This window comes from Triticum aestivum, chromosome 7A, assembly GCF_018294505.1.
Source record: "Triticum aestivum cultivar Chinese Spring chromosome 7A, IWGSC CS RefSeq v2.1, whole genome shotgun sequence".
Taxonomy (NCBI): Eukaryota; Viridiplantae; Streptophyta; class Magnoliopsida; order Poales; family Poaceae; genus Triticum; species Triticum aestivum.
The window spans coordinates 68777772-68797176 of NC_057812.1; the positions used below are offsets into that span (position 1 = coordinate 68777772).

Below are 19405 nucleotides of genomic sequence, written 5' to 3' on the forward strand. Positions count from 1 at the left end.
TCCTACTAGTGCCTATCAGAATTGAGATAGATGCCACCTCAGTTCCAAACACTTTCCTATTCCTATCTATGCCTATTAATAAAGGGAGAAGCACTCCTGCCCGTCCATTGTGCTCTTTGCAAAAAAAAAAACCATGTTGTTTTCTGAAATCAACCCGGGGTCCAGATTTAAGTGAGTTTAGAAAAATGTTTTGCTTTTTGTAGATACCCCCTGTTATTTCTTAAAATCAACCCAAGGTCCATGTCTTTTGAAAAATATGGATATCTTTTAAACCCGAACTTCAATTTTAACATGTTATATATAGAGTTTGATTAGAAAAATGTGCGGAATCTGAATATGATGTTTATTTACATGATGATCATTTGAAGAAAAATGCTATTTAGGGGGCAATCTTAATCAATAACACATGACCCATCTTTCTTTCATATCGGTGCCGATCCGCATTGGAAATGAACACCTCGGTAAAATCAGATTAGCGACGAAAGAAATCATATATAATCATGCATGCACGCGCCTCAGCAAAACCTCGCGCTGGGGGGGGGGGGATTTCTCATCTTATGTAGAAAGAGAGACGCCGTAGGATTGACCACATTCAAACACCTTGTAATTGTGTGAGCACTTAGGCCACCGTTGACGAGGGTGGAAGAAGCATAAGCGGCAACATAGATGTGATGCCATGTTAAAATAAAGGATGTGGATCTATTACGGTTTTGAGTCATGGTTACTGGGTTAGGGGCCCGTATATTTTTTTCCTATTGGAATGCATGGACACTTTTGCTAGTGATATCCTATGAACAAAATGAGGCCTTATAAAAATAACTGAAGTGGCAAAATAAGACATTGCCGACACATGTGCTTGGGTTACTGGATTAGGGGCCCGTGTCTTTTTTTCGCCTGTTGGAATGCACGGACACTTTTGCTAGTGATATCGTATGAACAAAGAGGAAGCCTTATACCAAGTGGTCAACTTGGTAAGCTATCAACAAAAATATTGCAATCACTGATAAAAAGGAAGCCTTATAAAAATAACTGAAGTGGCAAAATAAGACGTTGCCAACGCATGTGCTTGGGCTCCTGTGCTAGCTAGTTACTAAGAATTAGTGGGTTTACTAATATCTATCAATCGATTTGGGGAAAATGCAATCTCAGTTTAGTGTACAAAAAATGTAACTTGCACGTTTTCCAGAAAACTATAGCCGCATGTTAAAGTGCTAGTCGTATGTTCCATATGGAGGAAAAACCTCAATCAACGGGTGGACCTAATTATAAATGGATATTGCAGGTATTCCCTTTGTGGTTAGAACAGTGCAAGCATTGATGCTAGCCGCTCTGTAATCCACGCCCACTTTTCACAATCTTTTGCTTATTTATAAATATGTGCTCAGCAATCTAAACACGAAATATAAGCTCTCCACTCTCTCTTATTGATCCATCTAACCAGTATCAGTACCAGGTCGCAGTGAAGACGTTCACACTCTTTTCATAGCCGCCCCGCCACCCCCGCCATGGTACTACTCCAAGACAATCTATTTTTCATTTGGCATGATGCTTCCGGAAACATCCGCCTCTTCTTAATTTTTCTGTGCATAGCTACTATGACCACACTCCTGTACCTCATGAGCCGTTCACGCACAGTATACATTGTTGATTATGCGTGTTTCCGGCCTGACTCGAACTACCGCATCAGCAAGGCCGCATGGATTGAGAACATTCACCATTCTCGGTCCTGCGACGACAGCGGCCATCTGCGCTTCTTGACCCGTATTTCTGAACGGTCAGGCCTTGGTGATGAGACCTACCTCCTGGCTTGCCATCATCATATCCCACCATATTACTGTTTAAGTGAAGCCCGTGCTGAAGCGGAGTTGTCCATCTTCACGACCATAGATGACCTTCTCGTGAAGACGTCTATCAACCTTAATGCAATCGCCATACTCATCGTGAACTGCAGCATCTTCAGCCCAACTCCGTCCCTCGCTGATATGATCATGAGAAGATATAAGCTTCGAGATAATATTTGCAACGTGCAACTGTCTGGGATGGGCTGCAGCGCAGGGCTAATCGCCATGGGTCTTGCGAAGGACCTTCTGCAGAACTTTCCCTCTAGCGCGCATGCGCTGGTTGTGTCCACAGAGATCTTGACTGGGACCTACTACACTGGGAGGAAGCGCGAAATGCAGCTGACCAACATGTTATTCCGCATGGGTGGCTCGGCGGTGCTCCTCTCAACATCGAGTGACAAAGCTCGTTTTGAGGTGGCGAACGTAGTTCGGAATTGTACCAGCTCCCAGGACAATGCATACCGATGTGTATCTTATGAGGAAGATGACGAGGGAATTCTTGGTCTCAATTTATCCAAGGACCTTGTGGATGTCGCTGGCAAGGCTCTCGGGGCTAACATCACCACGGTTGGACCGCTTATTCTCCCATTGTCAGTCAAGATTGCATTTTTGCTCTCGTTCATCTCACGAAAGGTGCTAAGTGGAACCATGAAGCCATATGTGCCTGATTTCCGCAAAGCTTTCGAGCATATGTGCGTACATGCAGGTGGTCGAGCGGTAATCGATGCTGTGCAGCGTAGCCTCGGCCTGCTTGATGAGCATGTTGAGCCATCAAGGATGACACTTCACAAGTTTGGGAACACATCGAGTAGCTCGGTATGGTACGAGCTGGCGTACAGTGAGGCCAAGGGCCGAATGAGGAAAGGGGACCGAGTTTGGATGATTGGATTTGGCTCTGGATACAAGTGTAATAGTGCAGTGTTAAAGTGCACCCAGCCAGCAAAAAGTGCTGATAAGGCATGGCAAGATTGCATCAATCGCTACCCGATAGATGTTCCTAAGGAGGTGTAGAATATGCTGTTATTTTGGTCATCTAAGGACTAAGTTTGCTCCTGTGGGCTTTCAGTTATCTGCTTGGTGTACCACATGATATATGCAGTGAATAATTTTAGCTTGGGTTTGTCTGTATGTGACGTGTTGAAGGGGAAAAATGATTTACTATGTTTTCTTTTTAATGTTTGACATCTGGTCGTATAAAATTCAGCCGCTCTTTTGCTGAGTAATGTACATTTGCCTGGTCATGGTAACTTGTGGATTCTGCTGCTGCTTTATTGGAGATGATTGCATTTTTATTGACGTGCTTTGCCTGGTACTACATGAGTCATTGCATTACAGTGTCTGCGAGCCAGCGTTAGATGGTTGATGCTAATAATCGGAGCAAAAAACAATCACCAGCCAGCAACCGAACAACTACAGTTTCATTTGTCAACTCGTAAAATGCTCATCTATGCAACCATGATTCATCTACTGAATTTCTGATCCACTCATCATGGGATACGTTGCCCATACAGTTGGGTCTGCTATCCACGTTCTCTCTCGGTTATACCCCTTGATGGGCGATGCTTCCAGTTTCTCGTGACAAGTAGAGAAGGGCGAAGATGCTTAGGGTTGAAAATTTCCGAAGCTAGTCGTTTTTGTAAGATTGAATAGAACTATTGTTGATTGATTATTGCAGCCGCATACAATAGTATATATAAGAGATTTACAAGCCAACTAGACCTATTACAATATGACTAGGACTAGATAACTTGAGAGGCAAGTAATAGTCTAACATCCCCCTGTAGTATCAACAGGGGGCTCGACAACGTTGAGACTGGATCGAATATTACAAAATGATGTTGATGGTAGTCCCTTGGTAAAAATATCAGCAAATTGAGCCGTAGAAGGAACATGCAGCACCCGAACTTGTCCAAGAGCCACCTTCTCGTGAACAAAATGGATATCAATCTCAATATGTTTAGTCCGGCGATGTTGAACAGGATTCCCGGACATGTAAACAGCTGAGATGTTATCACAATAAACAATGGTAGCATGTGCAAGCGGTCAATGCAACTCCGAGAGCAACTGACGAAGCCAGACCGTATCAGCCACATCATGTGCAACCGCACGATATTCAGCTTCAGCAGACGAGCGGGAGACGGTTACCTGCCTTTTGGAGGACCAAGAAATCAAATTGTCACCAAGAAGAACACAGAAACCAGACGTAGATCGTCGAGTGTCGGGATAACCAGCCCAGTCTGCATCAGAATACGCGGTGAGAGAGGTAGGGGAAGAATTGTTTATGTGGAGACCATGGTCGAGAGTACCTTTGAGATACCTAAGGATGCGCTTGATATGATTATAGTGATGTATGCGAGGATCATGCATATAGAGACAAGCTTGTTGGACAGCAAAAGAAATTTCAGGACGAGTAATGGTAAGATACTGAAGGGCACCAGCAACACTACGATAAAGAGTAGGATCATTGAAAGGATCACCATTGGCAGAAAGTTTGAAACTAGTGTCGACAGGAGTATGTGAAGGATGACAGTCTAGCATACCAGCACGGTTGAGAAGATCTAGGATGTATTGACATTGGGAAAGAAACAGACCCGACGAATCACGAATCACTGCAATGCCTAAAAAATGATGAAGAAGACCAAGATCTGTCATAGAAAACTCAGACCGGAGATGAGTAATGACGCGGTCCAAAAATGTTTGAGAAGAAGCAGTAAGAATGATATCGTCAACGTAAAGAAGTAAGTATGCAATGTCAGAATTATGATGATAGACAAAGAGAGAAGCGTCAGAAATAGAGGAAACAAAACCTATGGTTTGAATAAAGGAGGAGAAGCGTTGAAACCATGCACGTGGAGCTTGTTTGAGACCATAGAGAGATTTTTGAAGAAGACAACCATGGTTTGGATAATAAGGTCTTCAAAACCAAGAGGTTGCTGATAGTAGACGGTCTCTTGGAGAGAACCATGAAGGAAGGCATTTTTTACGTCTAATTGGTGAATAGGCCAGGTGGAGGAGACAACAAGGCTGAGAACAGTGCATATGGTACTAGGCTTAACAACAGGAGAGAAAGTTTCATCGTAATCAATACCATGTTGTTGGGAATAGCCGCGACATACCCAACATGCTTTGTAGCGAGAGAGAGTACCATCGGAGTGAAACTTCTGACGAAACACCCACTTACCGGAGACAATGTTGGTATTGGAAGGACGAGGAACAAGCTGCCAAGTATTATTTTCAGTAAGGGCCGAATATTCTCCTTGCATAGCTACAGCCCAATTAGGATCAAGAAGCGCAGTTTTGGAAGATTTGGGAACTTGGGACAAGGACAGGGTGGCGTGAAGGTTAAGGCGATCTAAGGGTTGACGAAAACCTGATTTGGAACGTGTGCGCATAGAGTGGTCATTGACTGAGGGAATAGTGGGAACAACGCGAATGGGAAGAGGAGCAACAAGGATGTCCAGCGCAGCGGATGATGTGGACAATGGAGGGGATGGTGATGAACCAGCATGTGTGGGTGATGGTGTGGGAGGGGATGGTGGTGCATCAACATGTGTGGGGGATGGTGTGAGAGGGGATGGTGGCGCATTGTTATGTATGGGCGATGATGCAGGTGGCGAAGGTGGAGGGTTATGATTGGGTGTCGGCAGTGTAGGGGCATTAGGTTGGGATGGTGGTGAACAGGTATTTGGAGATTGAGATTCCAGAAGAGGAGCATAAAAAGGTAAATGGGTAGGAGGGTGGTTAGGTGGGGAAGTAGTGAGTTGTGATGGAGAAGTACGTTGAGCAAATCGAAAGATATGTTCGGCAAAGGTGACATGCCGAGATACAAGAACCCGACCGATGTATAAGTCAAGGCAGCGATAGCCTTTGTGTTCATCCGAAAAACCGAGTAGAACACACAGAAGAGAGAGGGGAGAGAGCTTATGAGCGGTGGTAGCAGAAGTGTTAGGTAAGTAGAGGCAACCAAAAACATGAATGTCGGAGTAGTTTGGATGACACAGAAACAGAGAAAAGTAGGGGGTGACATTAGGATTGGCTTTGGTGGGACGGATATTAAGAAGATATGTAGCAGTGTCGAGAGCCTCAGCCCAGTATTGGGAAGGCATGGAAGATTGAAGAAGAAGGGTACGAATAATATCATTTATAGTACGAAGAGAATGTTCAGCTTTGCCGTTTTGAGGAGAAGTGTAGGGACAAGAAAAATGGAGAAGAATGCCGTGGTTAAGAAAGAAGGTACGATTTTTAACATTACCAAATTCACGACCATTATCACATTGTGTGAAGCGAATAGGGAGAAAGAAGTGCACGTAGACGTATCGCTGAAAATTGAGAAAGGGAAAGTGAACATCGGATTTGTTACGGAGAGGAAAGGTCCAGACAGAGTGTGTAAAATCATCTAATATAACAAGATAGTATTTAAAACCAAAGACACTAGTAATGGGCAATGTCCAGAGATCATAATGTATTAATTCAAAGGGCTAAGTGCTTGAAGAGCTAGATGAATTAAAAGGAAGACACACATGCTTGCCTAATTGGCATGACTCACAAACGGAGGAATCGTGAGAATCTCTATTACAAAGGTATAGTAAATTCACCAAGAATAGATGCTAAAACTGCAAGTTTGGGATGCCCTAGACGCCGATGCCAGAGATCAACAGATGCCATCATGGAGGTTGGAGAGGAAACGGCAGGAACACCATTGAAATAGTATAAGTCACCAGAGCTATTGGACCGCGCGATCTCGACCTTGGTCTGATAATCCTTCACAGATAAGCCAAAGGGGTCAAATTCGACAGAAACAAGATTGTCACATGTGAATTGACGAACAGAGATTAAATTTTTAATAAGGGCAGGAGCAACAAGTACATCACGAAGAAGAAGAGTTTTGGTGGTGGAGGGAAGTTGAGCCTGACCAACACAATAGATGGGTATAGAAGAACCGTCACTGAGGGTGATGAATTTAAAAATTGGTGAAGTGCAAGAGGAGAGAAATGTACTAGATGCAGACATATGACTAGAAGCACCGGAATCGAAAATCCAATCCGTACCTGTGTTGCCTTGGGAGGCAAAATTGTTCATGGCCTGGATGAAGGCGGCTTGGTCCTAGCTTGGCGGTGTAGCAGATGTCGGTGTAGGCAGCATGGCCGGCTGGTACGGCGGCGAGGGCAGTAGAGCCGACGGTGGAGGCGATGGCAGTAGGGTCGGCTGGTACGACGGCGATGGCAGCAGGGCCGGCTGTGGGGTGTAGTAGTGGCCGCCGTCAGCGTAGTAGGGAGCGCCATATGATGGAGGAGCATGGTAGGCGTGAGTCGGCGGGCGAGGCGTGAGGAGTCCTGGGGTACCAGTATGGGGCCGCACAGCGGGCTGCCAGGCATCGTTGTAAGCCGGTGGGGAGCCGAGGGGAGCCGGAGAGGACCATGGCATGGGCCAAGCTTGGACGAGCCCCGTCCAGGGATCATGTGGAGGACGCTAAGGCATAGCTTCTGGTGGCGCACTTGGAGCTGGCGACGGTGAGGGAGTGGCCACCGAGCGCGTCGTAGGCAGTCGGTAGACGGGGTTCTTACCACGATAATTAGGGCTAGGACGCCGGCCTTGCGGTGGAGCGGGCGCGGTCGAGGAAGAAGGCATCGCTGGTGAAGGGGGCACTGCGGGTGCCGGACCATGCAGAATGGCGGCAAAGAGCTGAGGGCGAGCGTCCTTGTTGGTTTGAGCACGGCCGGCCCACTGGAGGATGGAGCGCACCTCGGCAAAGGTTTGCTAGGGCCGCATCATGGGTATGAAAGAAGCCTGCTTGTCGAACTGTTCGCTGAGCCTGATGAGGAGGATGTTGATAAGCTGCCGGTCTTCAACGGGATCACCAAGTTCACGTAGTTCGTCGGCGATGGACCTGAGGCGTTGGTAATAGACACCGAGGGAGGAGTCGCCTTGTACCGTAATCCTGAGCTCGGTGTGGAGTAGATTGGTGTGAGCATTGACGTTGTCTTGGAACAACTGCTGAAGGGCCGTTCAGAGACTGGCGGCAGTGGCGGCTTCCCGGAAGATGAGATTGAAGATCTTGGTGGAGACGCGCATGTAGATCCATTGGATGATAGCGAGGTCATCCTTGACCCATTGGGGATCATGGGATTGCGAGACGGCAGTGGCGTCGACGTGGGAGCGAAGATTGTAGCGCCCGAGGTGAACTTCGAAGAGGTCGCGCCAATGGTAATAGTTGTGGGACGTGAGATCGAGGGTAATGGAGATATAGGGACTAATATCGGAGATTGTATCGGTGAAGGAGAGCACCGGAGGCATGGGTGGTGGTGGTGGTAGAAGTAGGGCAGAGGAGAAGGAAGCCGCGGCGGCGGCGCGGGCGAGGGTAGCGGCCCGGCGCTCGAAGTAGCCGGGCGGTGGCAGTGGTGGTAGGGTGGGCGGCGGAGCCATACCCTAGGACCAGAAACCCTAAGATACCATGTAAGATTGAATAGAACTATTGTTGATTGATTATTGCAGCCACATACAACAGTATATATAAGAGATTTACAAGCCAACTAGACCTATTACAATACGACTAGGACTATATAACTTGAGAGGCAAGTAATAGTCTAACAGTTTTTAAAAATTTCCAAAGACAGTTGTTTTCATGCAGGGATTAGCCCTCGTTAGCATGATGTGGACGAAAATTATCACACAAGCAATGTTTGTCGAATTCGGCAAGTTGTATTAAACTGAACCCACATTACAAGTTTACGTACTATCAGCGTAGTTACCTAAAAATATTTATTAGTATTGCCAATTTTACATACATGAGAGATCTTTTTTTTTTTGCATACACGACCTCTTGTGTTCTGTAAGGTTCGCAATTGGTCAGGCTTTTGTTTTTAAATTCTCATACTGTATCATACTACTCTATGTCATATTATACTGCATATTAGTTTTCCGTTACGTCAAACTTCATAATTTTTGGCCAAATCTTTAGAAACCTTTTAACTAAAATATCAATTCATTAGCCTTACATTCATTATGAAGTATTTAAATACACTATATTTTGACATGGAGGCGCTTGTATATTAATGAATTTTCATATTTTTGGAAAACTCACAAGATGTATTGGACACCCAATAGTGTTGTCCCTATTATTTGATTATCTAGTAGTAGACGTAATTACTCCTCTGACTTTAACCATTGTTGGAGACATCCACCGGGTAACAATGATGTAGCTAGCCCAGGATCCATTCATACGTGAAGATGGTTGTATACACACCCACTTGACAGTGTTGCACTCGTACCCTGCAACGAATCTGATCATCCACACCATGTTGCCTTTTTTCATCCGGCCTTTGGCCTCGATGTATGATAACTCATACCACACCGATGAGGTCGACCAGTTTCCAAATTGATGTTGAGTCATCTTCGATGCCTCAACATACTTGTTTGATAGATTAACACCATGTTGTACTGAGGTGATAACCGCAGGTCTATCGACATGGATGCATAAATGCTCAAATGCAACACAAAAGTTGGGGATATATAGCCTGATCTTCCTCCAACGGAGCACCTTTTTGCTACATATAAGAACAAAAACTTGACAAGCTCTGATGCCAGTAGAACAAGAGGCCTGGTTGTCAGTATATTGGCCTCCTGTGCGTCCTTAGCGACATCCATAAGCTCTTTAGAGAGAGCAATCCCTAGGTTGTGCTTGTCATCGTCCTCTTGATAAACACACCGGTAAGGAATGTCGTTTGCCGCAGTTATCATCCGTGTGAAATGTCCAAGCCGAAACCAGACCTTAGACCTGGAAGTGGACAACAACTTTGCAGCACCGCCTATGCGGAACATGATATCAACCAACTGCATGCATCGCTTATTTCCCGCATAGTAAGATGGCCCAATGGTCCATGTGCACTACAGGAATCAGGAAGTTTGTCATCTGGCAACTACAGACGGCAAAAAGTTTGCCATCATCTGGCTGATGGCAAAGAGTGTCGGCAAAGCCGAAGCGGCAAAAAAATCTTTGCAGTTAGCTTTTTGTTGGGCAGACGGCAAAGATTTTGTTGGGCAGACGGCAAAGATTTTGCCATCAGCCAAACCGTGGATTTGCCATTTGCTGCAAAAATAACAGACGGCAAAGAATGCGGTCTTTCCCATCAGTCAAAACATTTTTTTTGCCGTCATCCAGACTAAGCTACAGATGGCCAAGTTTATTTTTTTAAATGACGTTAGTCAAATCGTTGGTAGAGCGGCAGCTGCTCCGGTGAGCTCGGGAAGAAGGGAAGCGGAGAGGTGGGCAGCTGCTGCGTCGGTGGTCGCCGGAGTTGTCAACTCCAGCAACTGCTGCCACTGCCGGAGGAGCTCTGGTGCTCAGGGCAGAGAGGAGGCTGGGGGGCTCAGTCACGTCGGCGTCCGGCGAGGGGCCGCCGCGGCGGGGTCCAGCGAGGGGCGGCCACGGTGGGGTCCGGTGAGGGATGGCCGCAGCATGGTTCGGTGAGTGACTGCCACGGCTTAGTCCGACGAGGGGCGAAGAAGGGGAGGCTGGGGAGGCTCGACCGCGGCGGGGTCGGGCGAGGGGAGGCCGCAGTGGGGAACGGCGAGGAGCGACCGCGGCGGAGTCCGGCGAGGTGTGGAGAGGCCGAGCCCGGCGAGGGGTCCAAAGGGCCGCCGTTGTGCCATGGCCACGCGTGACGGGATCGGGGCCGGCAGAGGTCGGGGCGCAGGGCCGGGGCTGGTGGCTGGGAGCTCGGGTGCGCGGCCGGAGGAGCTCGCGGTTCCCTCCGATGCCAAATCGAGCCGCCGGCGTCTTCTGTCCGTCGTACAGAGAGATAGGAAAGAGAGTGGGGATGGGGCTGGATAACGAGAGAGAGAGAGTGGTTGGGCTAGAGGGAGAAAACGTGGGAGGGGGGGTCTTCGGGGTGGGCTGGGAAAAAAATCCTATACGACCGGGTCATACCGACCCGATCGTGAGACCCACTCCCACGTGCGCCAACTGTTCATCCGAATCTCAACGCATGGTTCCTCGCCTGACCTCTAGCCCACCTCGTTTCCCATGTCTCACGTCCGTCCTTTCAGCTTCTAAACTGATTCATCTTCCAAAACAGAAAACCCATCTCCATCTCCTTCATCTCGCCGGCGACGGCGTGGGAAGATGGCGCCGCCCGATGACAGCAGTGAGGCACTGGATCATGGAACATATACGGCAACTCCTCCATCTGAACATCCTTTGCACACAGCTCCAATCATGGTGAGTTCGGTATACTAGTGCCCTCTTCCTAGGAAATTCCTTCTTTCTGAAGATTCTTGATTGATCTCATTCTTCCATCTCGTCGGTGATGGCGCAGCCCAATGACGGAACCGAGGCACCGGATCGTGGAACATATACAACATCCCCTGGACCAGAACCTGCTTTGCCCACAGCTCCTCCACCCGTGGTGAGTTCAGTATACTAGTGCATCCCTCTTTCTAGGAAATTTCTTCTTTCTGAACCATCTTGGTTGATCTCATTAGCCTTGCAGCAATCGCCAAGGAACACAATTCCGCCAAGGACGAGCAGCACACCAAGGGACGATCAAGATTTGCAAGACGAAAATAATTTTTGTTGGGATGAGCTTTCAATCTGAGGAAGAGGCATACCAGTTCTATAATTCTTATGCTAAAATAAAAGAATTTAGCATTAGAAAGTGCCACCTGAAGCTTAGAGCACATAACACTGTAAGTGCCAGATATTTAGTTTGTAGCAAGGCAGGTGTGAAGGCCACTCATCCAACACATGTACCCAAGAAAGAACAAGCTATTTCGACGACTGATTGCATGGCACGTGTTCAATTCAGCATCAATCCGGAGGGTGTTTGGAGTGTTCAAAAAGTCATCCTTGAGCACAATCATCAGCTTGTAAGTCCAGACAAGAGGCACATGCTTAGATCGCAGCGTCAACTCTTAGATGCTGACCGCCACATGATTAAGCAAATGAGGACATCCGGAATTAAACAAGCTGAAATATATGATTTCTGTGAGCTTTGGTATGGTAAAGATGCTATGTCATTCTTGCAAATGGATTGCAACAATTACTTACGAAGTGAGCGCTCGAAGTATTTGGAGACCAAAGATGCACAAACATTAACAGAGTATCCAAAAATAAGCAAGCTGAGGACCCTTCATTTTTCTATGCCATGCAATTAAATGATGATGATGGTACAATAATGAATATCTTTTGGACTGATAGACAAGCTATCATGGATTATTCTGTCTTTGGAGATGTTGTTTCCTTTGACACCACATTTTCAACAAATAAGTTTCCAATGTCATTCGCTCCATTTATTGGTGTTAATCATCACAAACAGACTGTTCTTTTTGGTGCAGCGCTGCTAGGGCTGGAAAAAAGCTTGAAGCTCGTGAGCTAAACGAGTAGCTCGTGACTCGGCTCGAATCGACTCGAACTCGAAGAATAACGAGTCGAGCCGAGCTTTAGTTCAAGATCGTTTATAGACCAAGTTAAATGAGTCAATCTCACGAGTACCCGTGTAACTCGTTAGACTCGGTATAAAAGATCAACCACTCCCAATATAAAGAAAGGTCAGCCACTCAGCACCCTATGTCCCAGGCGCACAACACAAGGCCTAGCCGTTGAAGGCCCAACCACCTAGGAGACTCATGCGTTACAAGGAAATTACTATTGTTTAGTGATATATATGTTTAATATATACATACTCATTTTTATAATATTTGAGGGTTTTATGTTCATATCTTTAACGAGCTTAACAAACTAAACGAGCCAGCTCGCGAGTTATACGAGTCGAGCCAATCTTGAATTTGAGCTCGTTATAATAATGAGTCGAGTCGAGCTAGCTCGTTAACGAAACGAGCTCTAGCGAGTCGAGCCGAGCTGGCTCGACTCGGCTCGAATTCCGCCCTAAGTGCTGCTATATGATGAAACTGCAGATACATTTGAGTGGGTTTTTAGAACTTTCCTACAAGCTATGTCGGGTAAGCAGCCTGAGACAATATTCCGGGAAACACAACATCGTCTTTGTTATAAATGCTATTATAAATGCATTTATAAACTTTCCTAAGTGCTGCCATTATAAATGCTATTGGAAGGGTTTTCCGGGAAACACAACATCGTCTTTGTTTATGGCATTTGTATCAAAATGCCGCTAAACATCTAAGTCAAGTAATCAGTGATCATCCTAAGTTTATTAAAGAATTCAAAAGATGTGTGTATGAAGATAGACCAGTGGCACATTTTGAGAATAGATGGCATGAGCTATTGGTTAAGTACCAGATCGAGGGAAATTCTTGGCTAAACAATCTGTACAAATTGCATGAGAAGTGGGCTACTATTTATCGCAGGGAATCTTCTAATGCGGACATGACATCAACACAAAGGAGTGAAGGAAAACAATGTGTTCAAGAAAACTTTCCACAAAAGACTATGCCTTTCAGAGTTGATAGAAGCATATGATAAGTGCACTGCTCGTCTTCGCCGGAAAGAAAAATACGAAGACTACAAGTCACGCCATACCAATCCAGTACTCTGCTTACCGAACCTACCTTTGTTGAAGACTGCAGCGGAATCATATACCAGGACACTCTATTCTGAGTTTGAAGAGGAATTCAAGAAGCAATTCAGTTTGTCGTGTGTGTTGCTAGGCACTGATGGCACAATTAGCACTTACAAGTTGGCATCTTTCGAGTACAAGAATGATGAAGCCGTAGTGTGTTTGAACCCAACTAATTTGGAGATAACTTGTTCATGCAAGTTGTATGGCTGCGTAGGTATGTAATACATGCTCCCTCATTTTCTTGAAATGATAGCCTTTGAAATTACTTTCTGGAATTGTGTTGAACATTGTAGGTATATTATGCAAGCACATTCATAAGGTTTTCACCTGCTGCAATATCATCACCCTGCCAAGTCAGTACATAATGAATAGATGGACAAAGCATGCAAAGCAAGAAATTTTCACATCCAAACTTGATATCAATGATAGCCTAGATTCAATGTTTGCACATACTTCTAGAAAAATGATGTCACTTGCATTGAAGTGTAAAGCTTCAAAGGAGGTGCTTACATATCTCAATGCTGGTATTGATAAGTTGGCTTTGGAAGCACATGAATTACTTAGCAATTTAAATTTGGATGAAGATGAGGACTCTGAAAGTTCATCCGAAATGACCGAATATGTTGCCAAGACAACGGTGTCATTTAGAGGTCCTGAACGAATAAAAGGTCCAATGAAAAAAAGATCAAAAGATGTGCTAGAGGGAGTAAAGAAAGGGTAAAAAGGTACATTTAATTCTTATGTGTGAATAAGTAGCAAGGTATCCCTTCTATCTCTTATATGTACACACAATATGCAGGAAAAGGTACAAATCATCCAGCAAAGGAATCGGTGTTTGTTCCATCTACAGTTGGCCCTTCAGAATTTGCTTGCGCCGGTACTATACATCCACCCATGACCATGGCATTTGGAGAGTATCCATCAACTTTTGTTCCACCTATTCCAGGAGAATTTACAAGATTATTGCTTCAAGCTCATGGAGATGGCACAACACCGCCAACTCCTCGTCAATTAGACTTCAGCGAGGGTGCTAGTACATCAAGGTTTCAGTAGACGTCTCGGTTGTGCCCTGCTTGTTTCTAATGCTAGTTAGCTGGGCATGTCAGCTAAAGGGTGTTATTTACTTGAAGTTGTCGTTTTATGTTATAAATGTGTGCTAATGTTGGTACCTGAATTGGTGAACATATAGTCTCTTGGCAAACCTGGAATGTTTTGCTCATGCCAAATGGTGGTACTTACTTGTTGCAATATTAATCTGAAGTTATCATTTTATTCTGTAGCAATCTAATTTGTGGCGTTTATTTTTCTGAAAGTATTGAATACAATCTAATTTGTAGCGCCGAAGAGGTACAAATGTTTTTCTCAATATACTGGAAAGCAACAACACACAAGTTCTCTGTTTCAGGATAGGCACACTATTTTCATAAATGAATATGCATGTCAGCTTGTTAAATCAGCATATAGGCATGCATTTTAGTAGTTTGTATTCTTTGCTGATATAGAATCTGCACACTGCACATCATTGATATCACAAGAGCTTCAAAAACCAAGAGCTTTTATTCAGTGTACATCAGACTCATTTATACAACTAAAAAGCTCCATAATCTGCATAAACTATCCTATCTTGACTTGAGGAGAAAATTCTGAAAAAATAGACAAAGCGTATCTAGCCGAATCCTGATCGACAGAGGCATGCAGACAGCAAATTGTTGGTTCTTCTCTCTTCCTTTTGTGGTCTTGCTGGTCGTCTTTCATCAGTTTCGACTCCCTTGCTGGTGGTGCTCCATTCCCGTCAGAATTAGCCAACTGCTAGTCCCCAACGGCCACGACCATGCTCGTGGGCGCCTGCACTTGCGGCACCGCCGACTCAATAAGAATTTTCTCTGTATATTGTTGGTGCTTGATTTGAGCTGTACAATACTGCACAAAGGCAACTTTTTTTCCCTGTATATTGTTGGTGCTTGATTAGAGCTGTAAATCTGGGATGTTTTGTTCAGTTGATCGCAAATATAACAAGTAGGAGAATAAATCTGCAAATACCAGGAACTTTAATTCATAATGTACATAAATTCATTTATACAGAAAAGCTCCATGATCTCATCAGCCATCCTATATTACTTGACTTCAGAATAATATTCTGAAGAAAAATGAACAAAACATCAGCTATCCTAAACAACTTGACTTGACTTCCTGATTTTGTTGTTTTGCTGACTGAAACAACATCTCACATACATTTGTAGAAAGCACTTAATCATGATCCACACAGGCATGCCCAACAGTAAATCGAGCTGGAGATCTGCCAATCGTTTTGCTGTTTCTTCTATCTTCCTTTTGCCATCATGCATGTTGCCCGTCTTTCGTCACTGTCGACAGAACATCAAGCTCTGCATTTTCGTCAGTGTCCAGCACCATGTGTCAAGAAGCAGCCAGCAGCAGCAGGTAACAACTCCAACGCCGAGTTGCCAGGCCACAGCCGGCGGAGTCAAGCAGTAGGTGGTGCCGTGAGCGGGGCGGATGAGGAACATGGCCGTGGAAGGAGCACCAGTGGCTAAGGACGCAGCGAGCAGAGTTCCGCCTCCATGGGCGATCTGCCGGGGAGTCGAGGAGCATGGTTGTGGACGGCGTGGGAGAGCAGCGGAGACGGGCTCGGGTACTTCCGCGACAGAGTGAGCAGAAAAGTTGCGGCGGCGACAGCGGCGGCGGCGGCGAGCGAGCGTAGGCGGCGGGGAAGGAAAAGGGATTAGGGATTTGGAAAACGGGGCGGCTGCAAGTCGGGAATGCAAACGGGATTCATGTTGCTTTTAGATTCGTTTCTCCAAGTGTCAGGCGCTAGACAGGGTCTCATGTTCGGCAGCGTACGACCCAGGTCGTATAAGATTTTCCGGTGGGCTGTGCCCGTGTGATGTGATGGTGCTACGTCATCAATCCGCGTGATCGGCTAAGACCTCACTTTGCCGGCTGCAAAAATAAAACACAGACGGCTAAGATTTTTTGTTGTCCGCCAAAACAAATACAGACGAAAAAGATTTTTTGCCGTCTGTGTTTTTTTTCGTGGATGGCAAAGTCTATTCTGTTGTTAGTTTTTCTTTGCCGTCTGCTGATGACGGCAAACAATTTTTTTGCCGTCTGCCTGACGAAAAGTTGACGGTAAAGACGCCTCCTGACAGCAAATTAGTTGTTTCCCGTAGTGGTGGAGACGACCAACATATGCGACCCCCAAGGCATGACTTGCATCATGTTGCTTGTGAGCCTTACTGAGGTCACCGCTGCAGAGCACGCCATCCCAGAGAGGTTGACGACACGAAGATCACCTCGCAATTTGTATCTGTTCACAATCATGTCAGCCATGGAAGGTACCGGGATAAATGCGCTGCAGTTCGTGATAAGAGCACCAATCACGCCGGGGTTGATGTGTGTATTAGCCATAAGGCCGTCGATGACGGCGAAGATGGCCAACTCTACATGAGCGCATGCTTCATCAAGCCCACAATATGGTTGTATATAATGAAGTACAGGTGGGGCACATGTCTGATCGTTCATGCCCGAGCGCTCAAGAATAGTAGCAATGAAGTTGACGGTAGAATTATCGAACAAAGGCGAGAGATGTGCATGCTCGAGGAAGGTTACCTTTGTTAATCTTAAGTTGGAGCTTGGTCGGATGCAAGCATAGTCAACAAGGTACACAGCTCTACGACGCAGTGCAAGGAAGATGGTAGGCACGATGATCAGTAGAACAATGGCAAGGAGTAGTGGATATGACTAGGTTGGGGCACTATGTCAGGTGCAGTGGTAAGCCATGGTGCAACTTTTTTTAGGAAGCCAGCTGCCAGTGTGGTTGTGGTGACAATTGGCAGTGCGATTGTACATCAATTTGAGGCGCTTGAGATGAGACCGCGAACTCATGTTGTTGCTGGGTGGTGTAGATTACGTGCACGAGAACATGAGGCAACTGTAAGGGTGCGAGATATTTATACAAGGCACATGACGTGCTCTGTAATATTGTAGTCGTGCTTCTAAATATTTTCGAAAAGCCTCCAACTGTGCAAGTGTCAACTGCGCCTTGTCCTTGGACCTAATCTCAACGAACGTTTCTCTGCACTTGGAATCTTCCATAACAACATTCATATCAACGGAGGAACATGTAGCGATCATAGTACAATAGTACATGAGCGATCATAGTTGTACTAAGTCTGAGTCTGAAACCTTGCATGCCGACCACGCAACTACTCCACGGAGTATTATTCACGTTCCCCAATAGTGTAGCCCATGTTTTTCGTATCACGCTGCAGGAGCACTCTCATCCAGATTGTTAAGGAGACATTAGAACAATAGATATTGAAGAGGGACAAGAGGTCTTGTATGTACCACCCAACTAACGGGGGCTATCTGTTTTCTCGCGTTTGCTCATGGTGACTTTTCGGGTCGGGATTCAAGTGCAACAGTTGCTTGGGCAAGATAATCTCTACTCCTAATCTCTATTTTAAATGGAGCAGCCGGTAGGATTGCGTCCAGATTTTTTTCGTCCCACCACTTTCGTTCGGATTTTTTTCGACTGTTTTTTTTCATCCCTTCCTTATCCCACCGGTTTAGTTTCGCGTCACCCTCTCACACAACGAAAAAAATTGAATGGATCAGAACTTTTCATGTCGACACAAATTATTTAGTAATGTCTTTATGTGAAAGAATCTTTACTCTTAATGGAGCAGTTGATAGGATTGTGTTCAGGTTTTTTTTCGTCCCACCACTTTCGTTTAGTTTTTTTCGACTGGTTTTTATCCGTCCCTCTCTCACCCCACCGGTTTAGTTTCGCGTCACCCTCCCACACAACAGAAGAAAATGAACGGGTCAGAACTTTTCATGCTGGGGCAAATTATTTAGTAATGTCTTTATGTGTCTTTACTTTATGTGAAAGAATCAATCACAAACAATGTCCAAAGATCAAATCTAAGTTAATTAACCTTATCTTAAATCGCTCAACCGTTTGTTTCGTTTTGTTCTTTTGTTTCCACCGAATGACTGATCTCTCGATCGATGGTTTCTAGAGATAGCACACCTCCCATTTTTATCTTTCCTTCGGTTTTATGCCAAAACGAACTGCTGAAAAATCAGCCCATCCCACCCGTTCCTCCACACTCGATCTATTCCACCGCCGCCCCAGTCCTACTCTCCCTCCCCTCCTCCTAGCAGCAGCGGCGGGGGAGTGCCAGCTATGGGACGACGGCGGCCGCAAGCAGAAGGTGGCCGTATAAGTCTATCCCACAGGCAGGGGTGAATCTACTGGGGGGCTTTAACAGGCTGGAGCCCCCCCCCCCCCCCCCCCCCTCCAGGGGTGAATGTATGTTTTCACTGACGTGTTTGTCTGCAGCCAAAGTGCCCTTCGAGCGAACACACGCGAAAGAGAGATTGCTCGAGGAAGAAGGAAGACATGGGTATTTTTCGCTGCACAAACTTCAGAGCTTTTCTGTTCTATTTCTCTTCTATTTATTCAGACTTACAGAATGGAAACATGGCTTCACGCACCTGGCTTTTGCCGTCATGATCTACGAGCATACCGACGAGGCGTGAGACTCGCTCAGGCTGTTAGACCCGTGAGCTAAACTAGCTAACAGAAAGAAGGCGTTCGAGCCTAACCTAACAAAAAACCGAAGTTCTAACTGAGATAACTGAAAACGTGACAGGGGCTGAGATTTATTCAACAGTGTTTGCCAACATCTCGAGCAAGAAGGAGGTGCAGTTCGTGCCCAGCATGCGTGCATGCACGGGCTGCACCGCTTCATCGCATCAGCAAGGCTGGGGACATGACGAATACGACAAATTTGATGGAGAATACGACAAATTTGATGGAGGCAGACGGCGACCATGGTCGTGGCAGAGAGGATGTGTGCGTCGTGTAGGCCGCGTCCGTCCTAATTAACTCCTGAGCTGTAGGTGGGCTAGCTTGAAAAGTTCAGAGAAGATCCAAGGTACATGTGGCTGTGTGTTGCCAACGTACAATATTGTAGCTTAATTTATGCTGATTATGCATGGCAA

General features: G+C 45.8%; 2 protein-coding genes and 1 pseudogene across 3 annotated transcripts; 2 read left to right on the top strand and 1 right to left on the bottom strand.

Moving 5' to 3' along the window:
- The first annotated feature begins 1422 nt into the window (after nt 1-1422).
- LOC123152742 (3-ketoacyl-CoA synthase 5-like) lies at nt 1423-3024 on the top strand. Its single transcript, XM_044572216.1, has one exon. The coding sequence runs from the start codon at nt 1506-1508 to the stop codon at nt 2850-2852; it is 1347 nt and encodes a 448-aa protein (XP_044428151.1). The 5' UTR covers nt 1423-1505; the 3' UTR covers nt 2853-3024.
- Nucleotides 3025-8998: 5974 nt separating this feature from the next.
- LOC123152698 (3-ketoacyl-CoA synthase 5-like) lies at nt 8999-17278 on the bottom strand (annotated as a pseudogene).
- Nucleotides 10872-12130, top strand: LOC123152699 (protein FAR1-RELATED SEQUENCE 5). 2 transcript variants are annotated; one of them, XM_044572188.1, is made up of 3 exons: nt 10872-11058; nt 11156-11245; nt 11322-12130. In XM_044572188.1, the coding sequence occupies exons 1-3, from the start codon at nt 10963-10965 to the stop codon at nt 11991-11993; spliced, it is 858 nt and encodes a 285-aa protein (XP_044428123.1). In that variant the 5' UTR covers nt 10872-10962; the 3' UTR covers nt 11994-12130. The 2 variants fall into 2 exon arrangements, with proteins under 2 accessions (XP_044428123.1, XP_044428124.1); XM_044572189.1 differs by having other exon boundaries at nt 11330-12130.
- Nucleotides 17279-19405: the final 2127 nt, after the last annotated feature.

Bases quoted from the DNA above. Each gene is read 5' to 3' on its own strand.
- LOC123152699 (XM_044572188.1), top strand. From the start codon at position 10,963: ATGGCGCCGCCCGATGACAGCAGTGAGGCACTGGATCATGGAACATAT. The intron at 11,059-11,155 runs GTGAGTTCGGTA...GTGATGGCGCAG, and splicing joins TGCACACAGCTCCAATCATG to CCCAATGACGGAACCGAGGC. The intron at 11,246-11,321 runs GTGAGTTCAGTA...TGATCTCATTAG, and splicing joins CCACAGCTCCTCCACCCGTG to CCTTGCAGCAATCGCCAAGG.
- LOC123152742 (XM_044572216.1), top strand. From the start codon at position 1,506: ATGGTACTACTCCAAGACAATCTATTTTTCATTTGGCATGATGCTTCC.